General features: G+C 45.0%; 1 protein-coding gene across 2 annotated transcripts; it reads right to left on the bottom strand.

Annotated features, from left to right (window-relative positions):
- Window positions 1-324: 324 nt before the first annotated feature.
- On the bottom strand, window positions 325-10644 carry farsb (phenylalanyl-tRNA synthetase subunit beta). Of its 2 annotated transcripts, XR_004203931.1 has the most exons (17): window positions 10332-10465; window positions 9805-9860; window positions 9543-9697; window positions 9329-9401; window positions 7956-8071; window positions 7321-7471; window positions 7090-7198; window positions 5461-5593; window positions 5216-5267; window positions 5011-5072; window positions 3722-3929; window positions 3521-3601; window positions 3302-3394; window positions 2938-3055; window positions 2560-2712; window positions 2256-2474; window positions 468-826 (listed from the first exon to the last, which is right to left on the bottom strand). XR_004203931.1 is itself a non-coding variant. In XM_020474899.2 (16 exons), exons 1-16 carry the CDS (start codon window positions 10387-10389, stop codon window positions 675-677), a joined length of 1770 nt encoding a protein of 589 aa, XP_020330488.1. In that variant the 5' UTR covers window positions 10390-10644; the 3' UTR covers window positions 325-674. The 2 variants fall into 2 exon arrangements, 1 of the variants encoding a protein (XP_020330488.1); XM_020474899.2 differs by lacking the exon at window positions 2256-2474 and having other exon boundaries at window positions 325-826; window positions 10332-10644.
- Window positions 10645-12084: the final 1440 nt, after the last annotated feature.

A 12084-nucleotide genomic window follows, 5' to 3' on the forward strand; every position in this document is an offset into this window, starting at 1 on the left:
GTATCGTATGTCACCGAGTTCATGTCCTGTTGTATCAAGTAGATGAAGCTCCACCCCAGACCATTAACTCACCTAACAAGACCATACCAGTTGGACACACCACAAGGAAACCTGTTGAACCACAGCTTTGTGGCTTCCTGTTATTTACACTCATACAGTGTATTAGGCCTATATGCTGTATGACAAACCTTTAAAATGTAAATGACCTGAATCGATACAATTGCTCAGAGCAATGTCTTTACATTGTATAGTACAGCATATTGGTTAAAGCTCAAATGAAGCAGGACTGAGATTAATTCAGAAACACAGGACTGAGTCACAGGCTGACATCTCATATTCACTTTAATTACCATGGAGATAAAAATACAGCCACATCCTTTGTATATACCAGCCTACAATTTCTATGGTTACTTCATACACTGTTGTACATTTGTCAACAGAAATACCAGCATGATATAAACTGAACAATTTATTTGGGGCTGAATCCTTACTTTCGCACATATCTCAAGCTCGCAATGTGATGTCAATGGGAGATTTGCGTGAAAATGTGAGCTCAGCTGTGGCAGGCTGGACTGTACTCTGCTGGAGCTGGGAAAGCCTGTGTTGAGATGGACTGAGCATGAGTAGGTGAGTTCGGTGGTGTTACAGGTTCAGGCGTGTGTCTGCGTGTGACGTCACAGGAAGTGCTCAATGTCGATGTCCAGGGCGGAGCATGGCATGGTGAGCTCAAAGCGGTTGATGACATCAGGGTGAAGGACCCCGAGGCGTCCTATGCTCTTCCCGCACGCAAAGATCTCAGCACAGCGACCAGGGAAGAAGGTGGAATCTGAAAGAAAAGAGGGGAAACAGAGGGGGGTTGGGAAGGAAGGAAAGGTGAAGAGGATCCACTGAAAATAAACATAAGAAATGTAGTCTCTGAATAAATGTTTCTACACAGACAAGACACCTAAGATCCGTCTCATTTTGGCTTGAACTATTCTCAGATGTGAGACAACTCATTGATTTGTTTAAAACACTGACCGCTAGAGCCTGTTCAAGGAAGAGACCAGCTAGGCTCAGGGTTGCCATGACTCCAGTTCCACAGACATGTTACGTTCCTACGCTGTTCTGTTCTCTTCTCCATGGTGCTTCAGGTCTTCCCACACTAAAAGCTAATGTACTCCTGAGCCACCGTTCAGATACTTACTCATAACTAGCAACAGAAAAATCTCTGCATGATCTGTGTGTGTCTTCCAGGGCAGCACCATGACACCCAGTCATTAAAAATGCTACACTAATAGCCAGACAGCCAGCCTGACAAGTGACAACCTATTCCACCAACCCTGAAAACCCTCTTCAGATTCATTCTCACTGAGCCAAGGTCAACACTAACCAGACAGTCAGGAGGGTACAGCATGCCTTTAACAGTGAATGGGAAGGGCTGAATTTGACACAGTTAAGTGAAACGTGGGCATCTGCTCCTTAAGAGGCTCTCCTTCCGCTAACTCCCTAACCACTCAGCCCTACACCGCATGGCTATGAGTGAGACAACTGACCGCTCTCGCTCTCTGCATAATAGTGTGTAAATGTGACAGTCTGCGTGTTTTCTGGAGCTGTGAGTGTGTGTTTCAGGCAGTCTAAATGCCCATGGATCTCCCTGTAAACCCAGGGAGGCGCATGCAGTCTGACTCCCACTGCTGACGACACACTCGCTTACCCTCCACACCCCTGCACTCCCTCTTCAACCCTTCCTCATCCCTCTTTCTGTGGTCCTTGAGCCCATCCATTTCCCCACAGATTGTGCCAGGAGACACACATCCTGTGGTGAGTGAGTGAGGTGGAGTGAGAGAGACACAGATGGGAGGGATTGGAGCTAATTGAGCCCTGCAGAACCCACAGCTCATAAAAACACTGATTTGTGGAACAAGTTTCATGAGTGCAATGGGAAAACATTCACTTCACTAGTGGACAAAATACCCCCTAAAATAATTTCCACTGGAAATACAGCCACAGCTGTACTGTAGGTTGAGGGTAGGTGTGAACTGTGAAACCATGATATGGGTTTTAGTTTTATACCACTTCCTTTCCTTGCTTCCTTTCCTTTATGACCACTGACTTAGACAAGCTTGTTTTTATTTTTTTTCTCCCCAATTTCATGATATCCAATTGCGATCTTGTCTCATCACTGCAACTCTCCAACAGGCTCGGGAGAAGTGAAGGTCGAGTCATGCGTCCTCCGAAACATGACCCACCAAGCCGTGCTGCTTAACACCTACCTGCTTAACCCGGAAGCCAGCCGCACCAATGTGTCTGAGGAAACGCCGTTCAACTGACGACCGAAATCAGCTTGCAGATGACCAGCCACAAGATCGAAGCCCAGGCTGTAGTGACGCCACAACACTGCAATGCAGTGCCTTAGACCGCTGCGCCACTCGGGAGGCTAGTTGGACCGGTTTGACACGGCAGTTGAAAGCACCATGGTGAAAACTGAAAACCTATCCAGAGCTTTCACCAATCAGTTGCCATTGAAAGAAACAGAGTCCAGTTTAAACCACTGAGATGGCTCCCTGGTTGTCTTACCGTCGGCAGCCTGGATGTGGTAGCCATTGCCCTGGCCTGGTTTGATCTCCAGCAGCTGCATGACCCTGTCCATCAGACCGTGGATCACCTCAAACCCTGGACTCTTGTTGTAGTAGACAGCACACAGGCGACGGTTGTTCCTGGCCCCCACGTCTGAGAGGGAGAGCAGAGGACAACGTAGGCATCAGGATATACTGTAGGATGTCTTTAAAAACAGATAATGACTGTGTGTATACTTGAGTATGAGGGAATCAATATGTAAATTCATGTTTGTCCTAATAAAGAAATTGGAAAGGCAGGTATACAATGACATTACTTAATCACATAACCATGAATACTGTCTATGAATACGGAGGTCACACCCGCACACAAACAGACCTTTGGATTCATCCTTGAGCACCACGTCTGAAATCTCAAACAGCCTCAGAGGCAGAGGCATCTTCCTGTTGGCAGCCACAGTCTTCAGCAGGCCTGAGAGCAGGGTGGTGCGCGCCACCTGGTGGAAAAGACGAGCACTGCTGTTAACACCACCACCAGCCTCTGATACACCCACCCAGTCACACAGCACCCTCTAGTGGAGAAAAACCCTCACATCAATAGAGGGTGAAAGAATCCAGTCAACTGTTTAACTTCAAAATTGCTGTAGTGTAAAGCAACTGTACGAGATCATTCAAAGACCAAAGGGGGACAGATCATAATGTTATCAGAGAGACATGATTAATCCACAGTAATGGTGGTCCACCTGGAACTCAGCTGTCTTGGGGTTGGAGATGCGACATGCTCTGGTCTCTGAGATGTTCTTCAACAGCTTGTCAGCTATGTCCTCCTGAGAACACTGCACAGGAAGACAGATACAACACATGAAAATGTGTGTGTGTGTTTATGTGGATCCCCATTAGATTTTGCAGAAGCAGCAGCTACTCTTCTTGGGGTCCACAAAGGTAGAGAGTGTGGTCATTACCAGGGCAAAGGTGAGGGCCTCAGTGAATCCAGCAGCAGCCAGGTCCTGTCTCAGTAGCTCTGACAGCTTATTCAGTGGGAGCTAAAAACACAACAGTCATGAGGGAAAATAAGACCTCACCACTTAATAGCACCCAACTAGCAGCTCCAGTCAACAACCAATCAACTTCATTAATGAATAACCAGCTGAAGAAACCCTCACCTGATTGGCTATGGTATATGTGCGCGGCGTGGTGCGGGGAATATTGTTGAAACCGTACGCCATGGCGGCGTCCTCCATGATGTCACAGGCGTGGATGACGTCAGAGCGCGTGGGCGGGATCTCCACCTCGATCTGTTCGCCGTCACTCATGACCTCTGAGCGCAAGCACATCTTGGTCAACAGTTGAGCGATATGCTCAGTCGACTCACTGGGGATTACAAACGTTAAAGCATTACAAACGTTAAACATCGGCAGTTAGCCTAGCGGTTAAGAACATTGGGTCAGTAACTGAAAGGTCGATGGTTTGAATCCCAAAGCCGACTTGGTGATTATTTTTTTTAATGATTGAGAAAGCGCTTAACCCTAATTGCTCATGTAAGACTGACTCTCTGGATAAGAGAGTCATGTAAATGTAAGGATATTGGTAGCATTCTGCTTAGCATATAGAGGAGAGGTCTCCAACCCTGTTCCTGGAGAGGTATCCTCCTGTAGGTTTCAACGCTAACGCGGTTCCTGTAGAGCTACCCTCCTGTAGGTTATAACACTAACCCTGTTCCTGGAGAGCTACCCTTCTGTAGGTTATAACACTAACCCTGTTCCTGGAGTTACCCTCCTGTAGGTTATAACACTAACCCTGTTCCTGGAGAGCTACCCTTCTGTAGGTTATAACACTAACCCTGTTCCTGGAGAGCTACGCTCCTGTAGGTTTTCACTCAAACCCCAGTTGTAAATAACCTGATTCAGCTTATCAACAAGCTAATTATTTAATCAGATGCACTAGATTAGGGTTGGAGTTGAAACCTACAGGAGGGTAGCTCTCCAGGAACAGGGTTAGAGTTGAAACCTACAGGAGGGTAGCTCTCCAGGAACAGGGTTAGAGTTGAAACCTACAGGAGGGTAGCTCTCCAGGAACAGGGTTAAGAGTTGAAACCTACAGGAGGGTAGCTCTCCAGAAACAGGGTTAGAGTTGAAACCTACAGGAGGGTAGCTCTCCAGGAACAGGGTTAGAGTTGAAACCTACAGGAGGGTAGCTCTCCAGGAACAGGGTTAGAGTTGAAACCTACAGGAGGGTAGCTCTCCAGGAACAGGGTTAGAGTTGAAACCTACAAGAGGGTAGCTCTCCAGGAACAGGGTTAGAGTTGAAACCTACAAGAGGGTAGCTCTACAGGAACAGGGTTAGAGTTGAAACCTACAGGAGGGTAGCTCTACAGGAACAGGGTTAGAGTTTAAACCTACAGGAGGGTAGCTCTACAGGAACAAGGTTGGATATTATTTCAAGCCACTGTTACCTGATGCCAACTTTACGGTTGATGAAGTCGGCGGACAGAGTTTCCTTCCTGTAAGCCAGCTCCTGAGGTCACATGGTATAGCAGAAAGGTTGAGGGTTACAAATAGAATGGGGATAATCAGAATGTACATATTGACCAGTGGGTTCTAATATATTTTCCCACAAAAGGAAACAGACTGCAGGGTGATGGTGAGGGGATACAGTACCGGGTACTGACAGGTCCTTCCATCTGGGTACACCACCTCAGCCTCCTCTACCCTGCGAGAGAGCAACAGAAGGTGAGATAGGTCAAGAGGAGTCTTTTAAAATGAGGTAGGGCAAAGGAACTTCTTATTACTATGACAGATTCCTACTAATTCATGGTCTTATTTTACACACTAACATATTAGGTTAAACTATTAGCCATTTAATTTGAATCATAGAAATCTAAACAGCTGTTGCCTGGACTCACGTGAAAGGCTCTTCACAATACTCGCAGAACATCGTCACCATCATGTCCAACACAATTTTTGCCTTGGTAAGGTCAGTGGCTGTGCACTCGATAAAAACATTCTTTGTATTCAAGGAGATTTTGGAATGGTCCCCTGAAAAACAGACAGAACAGTATCTACAGCATACCATGGGTAAATCAATATTGGAAGTCCACGAGGTTAATAGTTTTGGCATATACAGTCCATACGGAAAGTATTCAGACCCCTTGACTTTCACATTTTATTACATTACAGCTTTATTCTAAAATCTATTCAATTGTTTTTCCTCATCAATCTACACACAATACCCCATAATGACAAGGCAAAAACAGGTTAAGACATTTTTGATCATGTATTAAAAATAAACAGAAATAACTTATTTACATAAGTATTCAGACCCTTGGGTATGAGACTCAAAATGGAGCTCAAGTGCATTCTGTCTCCATTGATCATACTTGAAATGTTTCTGCAACTTGATTGGAGTCCACCTGTTGTAAATTCAATTAATTGGGAATGGTTTGGAAGGGCACACACCTGTCTATAAAGTTCCACAGTTGACAGTGCATGTCAGAGCAAAAACCAAGCCATGAGGTCAAAGGAATTGTCTGTAGAGCCCAGAGACAGGATTGTGTCCAGACACAGATCTGGGGAAGGGTACCATTGAAGGTCCAAGAAGAGAGCAGCCTTCATAATTTTTAAATGGAAGAAGTTTGGAACCACTAAGACTCTTTCTAGAGATGGCTGCCCAGCCAAACTGAGCAATCAGGGGAGAAGGGCCTTGGTCAGGGAGGTGACAACAAACCCAATGTTCACTTTGCCAAAAGGCACCTAAAGCACTCAGATATTGAAAAACAAGATCCTCTGGTCTGATGAAAACAAGATTGAACTCTTCGGCCTGAATGCCAAGCGTCACGCCTGGAGAAAAGGTGGCACCATCCCTAAGGTGAAGCATGGTGGTGGCAGCATCATGCTGTGGGGATGTTTTTCAGCGGCAGGGACTGGGAGACTAGTCAGGATTGAGGGAAAGACTAAAAGAGTTAAGTACAGAGAGATCCTTGATAAAAACCTGCTCCAGAGCACTCAGGACCTCAGACTGGAGTGAAGGTTCACCTTCCAACAGGACAACGACCCTAAGCACACAGCCAAGACAACGCAGGAGTGGCTTCGGGACAAGTCTCTGAATATCCTTCAGTGGCCCAGCCAGAGCCTGAAAATCGCTGTGCAGCGACGCTCCCCTTCTAACCTGACAGAACTAGAGAGGATCTGCAGAGAAGTATGGAAGAAACTCCCCAAATACAGGTGTACCAAGCTTGTAGAGTCATACCCAAGAAGACTCAAGGCTGTAGTCGCTGCCAAAGGTGCTTCAACAAAGTACTGAGTAAAGGGTCTGAATTCTTACGTAAATGTGATTTAGGTTTTTTATTTTTAATAAATTTGCTAACATTTCAAAAAATCTGTTTTTGCTTTGTCATTATGGGGTATTGTGTGTAGATTGATGTGAGAAACAAACAATTGAATCAATTTTAGAAAAAGGCTATAACATAACAAAATGGGTAAAAAGTCAAGGGGTTTGAATACTTTCCAATGGCACTGTATGTGGGTGTCCTCACCATTGATGATTGGAGGCATAGACAAAACAATGCCGTTGCTGTCATAGATGACAGGATATACAGCCTCGTCTTCAATGATGTGCAGATAGTGTCGCAAGTGGCTGTCTGTCTGAGAGGGAGAAATACAATCAAATTGAAAGATTGGATGACAGAAATAAAAGATCTCTAGCCATACCCAATCACAACTCATGTTACAGAGGCTCATGATCTCTGTAGCCAATCCCTGCTCACCTTGTAGAGGCTCATGAGTTCCTGTGCGGTGTACTCCTTGGCCTGGTTGAGAGGTTTGAAGCGGATGTCACCAGGTGGTTTGGCTGTGTAGGTGAAGGGGCCTGAAATGGTGTCCAGGTCATGGGTGCCGATGGCAACCAGAGTCCTTTTCCTACAGAGCACAGATTACAGTCAATTCACACACACAGTCACAACATCCACTGAGCCAATATCTCAAACTACCAGAGAAGAACACATTGAAAGCCATCAGTGAAGTATGAGGCATGGTATTGAAAAAGGTCTCTGACCAAAACATTGACAATAAATATGCAGAGGTGAAATTGTGTGTGTAATAAGTAAGCCTTGTCCGAGCCTGAATGGCCCATAGGCTCCTGGCCCGCTCTCCTTTTTTTTTGTAGAGCAAGGCAGCTTGATGTACAAGTACACCAATTGGATGCTAAACTGTCGCAGGGCCTTACCCACAATCCAAGCATAGAGCCATCAGAGTCTTTGGTATGACTCAAACAAGGACCGAACCCCCAACATTCCAATCTAAGGGCAGACCCTATCCTCAAGGCCACTGAGTTGGTCAAACTTGTGTGTGTGTTGTATATATTTTTCTGTGAAGGTAGAGATGTGTTAGGTGTCTTACTAACCTACAGACATTCTGATGGAGTTTCTCCTGTAGTTCGATAAAGCTGTCGTAGCGTTCCTGTGTGAAGGTGATGTTCCTCAGGACTGCAGCCACAGCGTGGGGTCGCACAGCAGTTGTCTACGACAGGCACAAACAGGGGCACCCACATCTCTAAAAACTATATCTTGCTTCCAACACAAACCCTCTTTTGCACAACCTCAACAAATGTAGAGGAATTAATCAACAGCTCAATATCTTAATTCATCATCTTGTCAAAGACAAGATGTATGACCCAACCTTACCCTCTGCCCCAAACCAAGGTCAGTAAACAGTCCGCTCCATGTTTCCCCCTCCCCCACCTCCTCCGTGATGAGCAAATGAACCAAACCTACACTCTGCCCCAAACCCAGGTCAGTAAACAGAGAATCTGCTCCAATGTGTGCAATTAAAGCCCCCATTAACACTGACAGGGCTGTAGTGGAGCGGGTTGAGAGTTTCAAGTTCCTTGGTGTCCACATCACCAATGAACTCTCATGGTCCAAACATACCAAGACAGTCATGAAGAGGGCACGACAAAACCTTTTCAGTACCCCCTCAGGAGACTGAAAAGATTTGGCATGGGTCCCCAGATCCTCAAAAGGTTCGACAGCTGCACCATCAAGAGCATCCTGACCGGTTGAATCACCGCCTGGTATGGCATCTGACCGCAAGGCACTAGAGGGTAGTGCGAGCGGCCTAGTACATCACTGGGGCCAAGCTTCCTGACATCCAGGACCTATATAATAAGCAGTGTCAGAGGAAAGCCCATAAAATTGTCAGAGACTCCAGTCACCCATGTTATAGAGTGTTTTCTCTGCTACCGCACGGCAAGTGGTGCCAGAACGCCAAGTCTAGGCCCAAAAGGCTCCTCAACAGCTTCTACCCCCAAGCCATTAGACTGCTGAACAATTCATAAAATCACCCTGGGCAATTTACATTGACCGCCCTCCCCTTTTGTACACTGCTACTACTCGCTGCGTGTTTGTTACCTATGCATAGTCACTTCCCCACCACCTACATGTACAGATTACCTCAACTAGCCTGTACCCCTGCACACTGACTCAGTACCGGTAACCCCTGTATATAGCCTTGTTATTCTTGCCTACCTCCCTAATCTTCTACATTTGCACACACTGTACATAGATTTTTATATTTTTATTTTCTTTTGTGTTATTGACTGTACGTTTGTTTGTGTAACTCTGTTGTTTTTGTCACACTGCTTTGTATTCGGTGCAAGTGACAAAGTTTGATTTGACGTTCCCTCCCTTCCTCTGTGATGACCAAATGACCCAACCCTACACTCTGCCCCAAACCCAGGTCATTAAACAGAGAGTCTGGTCCGTGTTTTCCACCCACCTCCTTTGTGATGACCAGCCTCTGAGGCTCACTGCTGGCTGGACTCACACGCCTGTAGCGAGGGGCTTCCATCCTGGAGTGCAGACACACATGGACATGTCAATACACAGTTGAAGACACTACACACACGAAAAAGCAGCACAAGCTGAAGTACTTTGGCAATGTAAAAGTAATGTTTAAGCACACAATTTTCCATTTAGATGTGCTCACATACTTCTGCTTGAAGACCTGCAGGCCTCTGACCAGCCCTTCCAGACACAGAAGGTCATAGCGGTTAGCTGGGACATCGATCTTATACAGAATCACATCAGACGCCCCCTCTGCCTTGGTGTCCCCCTGCTCACGACTGATGATGTCCTTCTCTGAGGTCTGAAGGACAGGGTTAGGGGGAGAATAGTTAACCAATGTATTGTTTTTGGGCTATCACACAAAAAAGTGGATATGGCTGAAGTTCATCCTCACTGTCTTCTACTCACAATCTCATCGAGCTCCAGCCCAAATTCAAAACACAACTCATCAAATTCTTCATCAGCTGAAATGAAGGGAAAGAGAAAAGCATTTTAATATGTTGGAATAATTCGTATATTATGGTCCCACCTCCATTCTTCATTTAAATCAGTAACTTGGCAGGGTAGGATGGGTCTGGGTAGGGAAATGATGCAATCGTCGTGAAATAACAAGCATCATCAGTTCTGTCAACTATCAAATCATGTTTTCAATCACTATTCAGTAGAAACAGAGTATATGCCGTTTTGTATGTAACATATGTGATATGTTGTTAAACAACACACAAAAAAACGTGATATGCTGTTATTGCCACGGCATCAGCCACCGTCTTAGCTAGGTAGCCACAGTAGCTAACTTAGGCAGCTATCTCGCTATATATATATATATATATATATAGGTACCGTTTGTCTGAAAATACAACGCCGAAACTAGTTCAAATTTGTAATTCTACAATTTACTGAATATATATTACTTAAAGGTAAGTAACATTTCTTACTATATGTTCTGCCCAAGGCATGAAACAGAAGATCCCGTTTGACACTGACAGTCGGCATGTTGACCACGGCTAACTGCTAGCTACTAATCTTTCCTCCAAGACTGAAGGACCCACCGAAACCAGCTTTAGCTGTTCGGGACAATGCCAGTCTGAATTATTAGTATAAAGTACTACTCGTACCAAAAGACTCATATTAACATTTGGTATCGAATTAAATGGCCATTTCAAATAGTTAATTCACAGTCACACTGGATTATCAAAGACCAAGTATAACAGTGTAGAACCGTTGATGTATTGTGAACGCACCTTTGTTGGTCTGCCAGTGCCAGGTGGGAAGGGTAAGGTGATACCTAAGGTGCTTTCAAGACAACTGGGATCTCGGAAAAATACGAGGTCCAATCATGACGTCAGTGATTTTCAGGTCGGGAAGTCGGAGCTCTAGAAAGAGGCCTGACTTCCCGAGTTGGAATTCCGAGCCAGATGACCGTTTGAAAGATGTTTCCCAGTCAGAGCTCGTTTTTTTCCGATGTTCCAGTTGTCTTAAATGCACTCAAGTCGGACGTTGAAGATTTCCGAGTTCCCAGTTCTTTTGAACGTGGCACTAGTCAGTTACAGAACGGAATGCATTCAACTGAAATGTCTATCACATTTAATCCAAACCCTCTGAATCAGAGAGGTGTGGGGGCTGCCAAAAACTATATTTTGGTTTTTGTTTCATCAGTCCATTGTTGACATAGTCCCAAAATGTTTTGCTTGTCAGCAATCAAGTTTTCAAGTTATGTAACTTTCAAAATACAGAAATCATCCCCATATGACAAGTTTCCCCAAAAACATTATTGAACAGACAGAAACATGGATGTGGTAGGGTGTAGCTTGACGCAATGAGCAACCTATTTAAAGGGCAGCAGAGCGTTCCCAAAATCTACCTGTTTTTCAAAATTTTCATACAGAACCGCACTGTTTCCGTTTAATTCCGTTGAACATTGCTGTACATTTTTTCATATTGAAAGCAGCCATGGACGTCAATGTTTGCACGCACACGCTTCATTCTACTTCTTCTCTGCTTCCTGTCCGCGGTAGCATGGTGCTCGTATTGTGAGGCTGATTAGCTAGGACAGACAGGTGTGTGTACGCAAAGTAAAAACACAACCTGGAATCAATGTTTGGTTTTGATTTGGAGGGGGGTGGTAGCATCTAACAATTGTATTTATTTATTTGCTGGGCACCCACTCAGCGAAGTAATTGACAACCTCCTAATCAGAACCTTCTACCTATTACAGATATATCTTCGAAGGTGGGAAAACATGCAGAGGCAAGGGTCGGTAAATAACTCAAGGTGGTGTTATAAGGATAGATCAGAGTCCCACTGGGTTCTAAACTGGGCTATGAATAGGCCGACTGTGGAAATGTAGGGCTAACACAGTTACACCGAACAGTTCATAACAAAAGCCAAGTATTGCTACAGGTATTTGGAACATATTTGATGTTATACAATTGTCATAGGCTATCAAATATTAGGCTTCTTAATCCACAATCACACTGGATTATGCCTAGCCTAATTCATCAGACTGTGATAGTAAAAGCGGTTAGATTATGCCCTATTGAAGACCAGTGGAGGCTGGTGTCAAAGATTGTAGGCGTGACCAAGGCCCCTACTACCATAGTACACCCCACCTATTTGCTGAAAAGTTGTGCGATGTACAAAAGATTGTCTATTATATTGACAAGATATTTGAGTGACTGCTCTATCAAT

Source organism: Oncorhynchus kisutch, linkage group LG18 (assembly GCF_002021735.2).
Source record: "Oncorhynchus kisutch isolate 150728-3 linkage group LG18, Okis_V2, whole genome shotgun sequence".
NCBI classification, from domain to species: domain Eukaryota; kingdom Metazoa; phylum Chordata; class Actinopteri; order Salmoniformes; family Salmonidae; genus Oncorhynchus; species Oncorhynchus kisutch.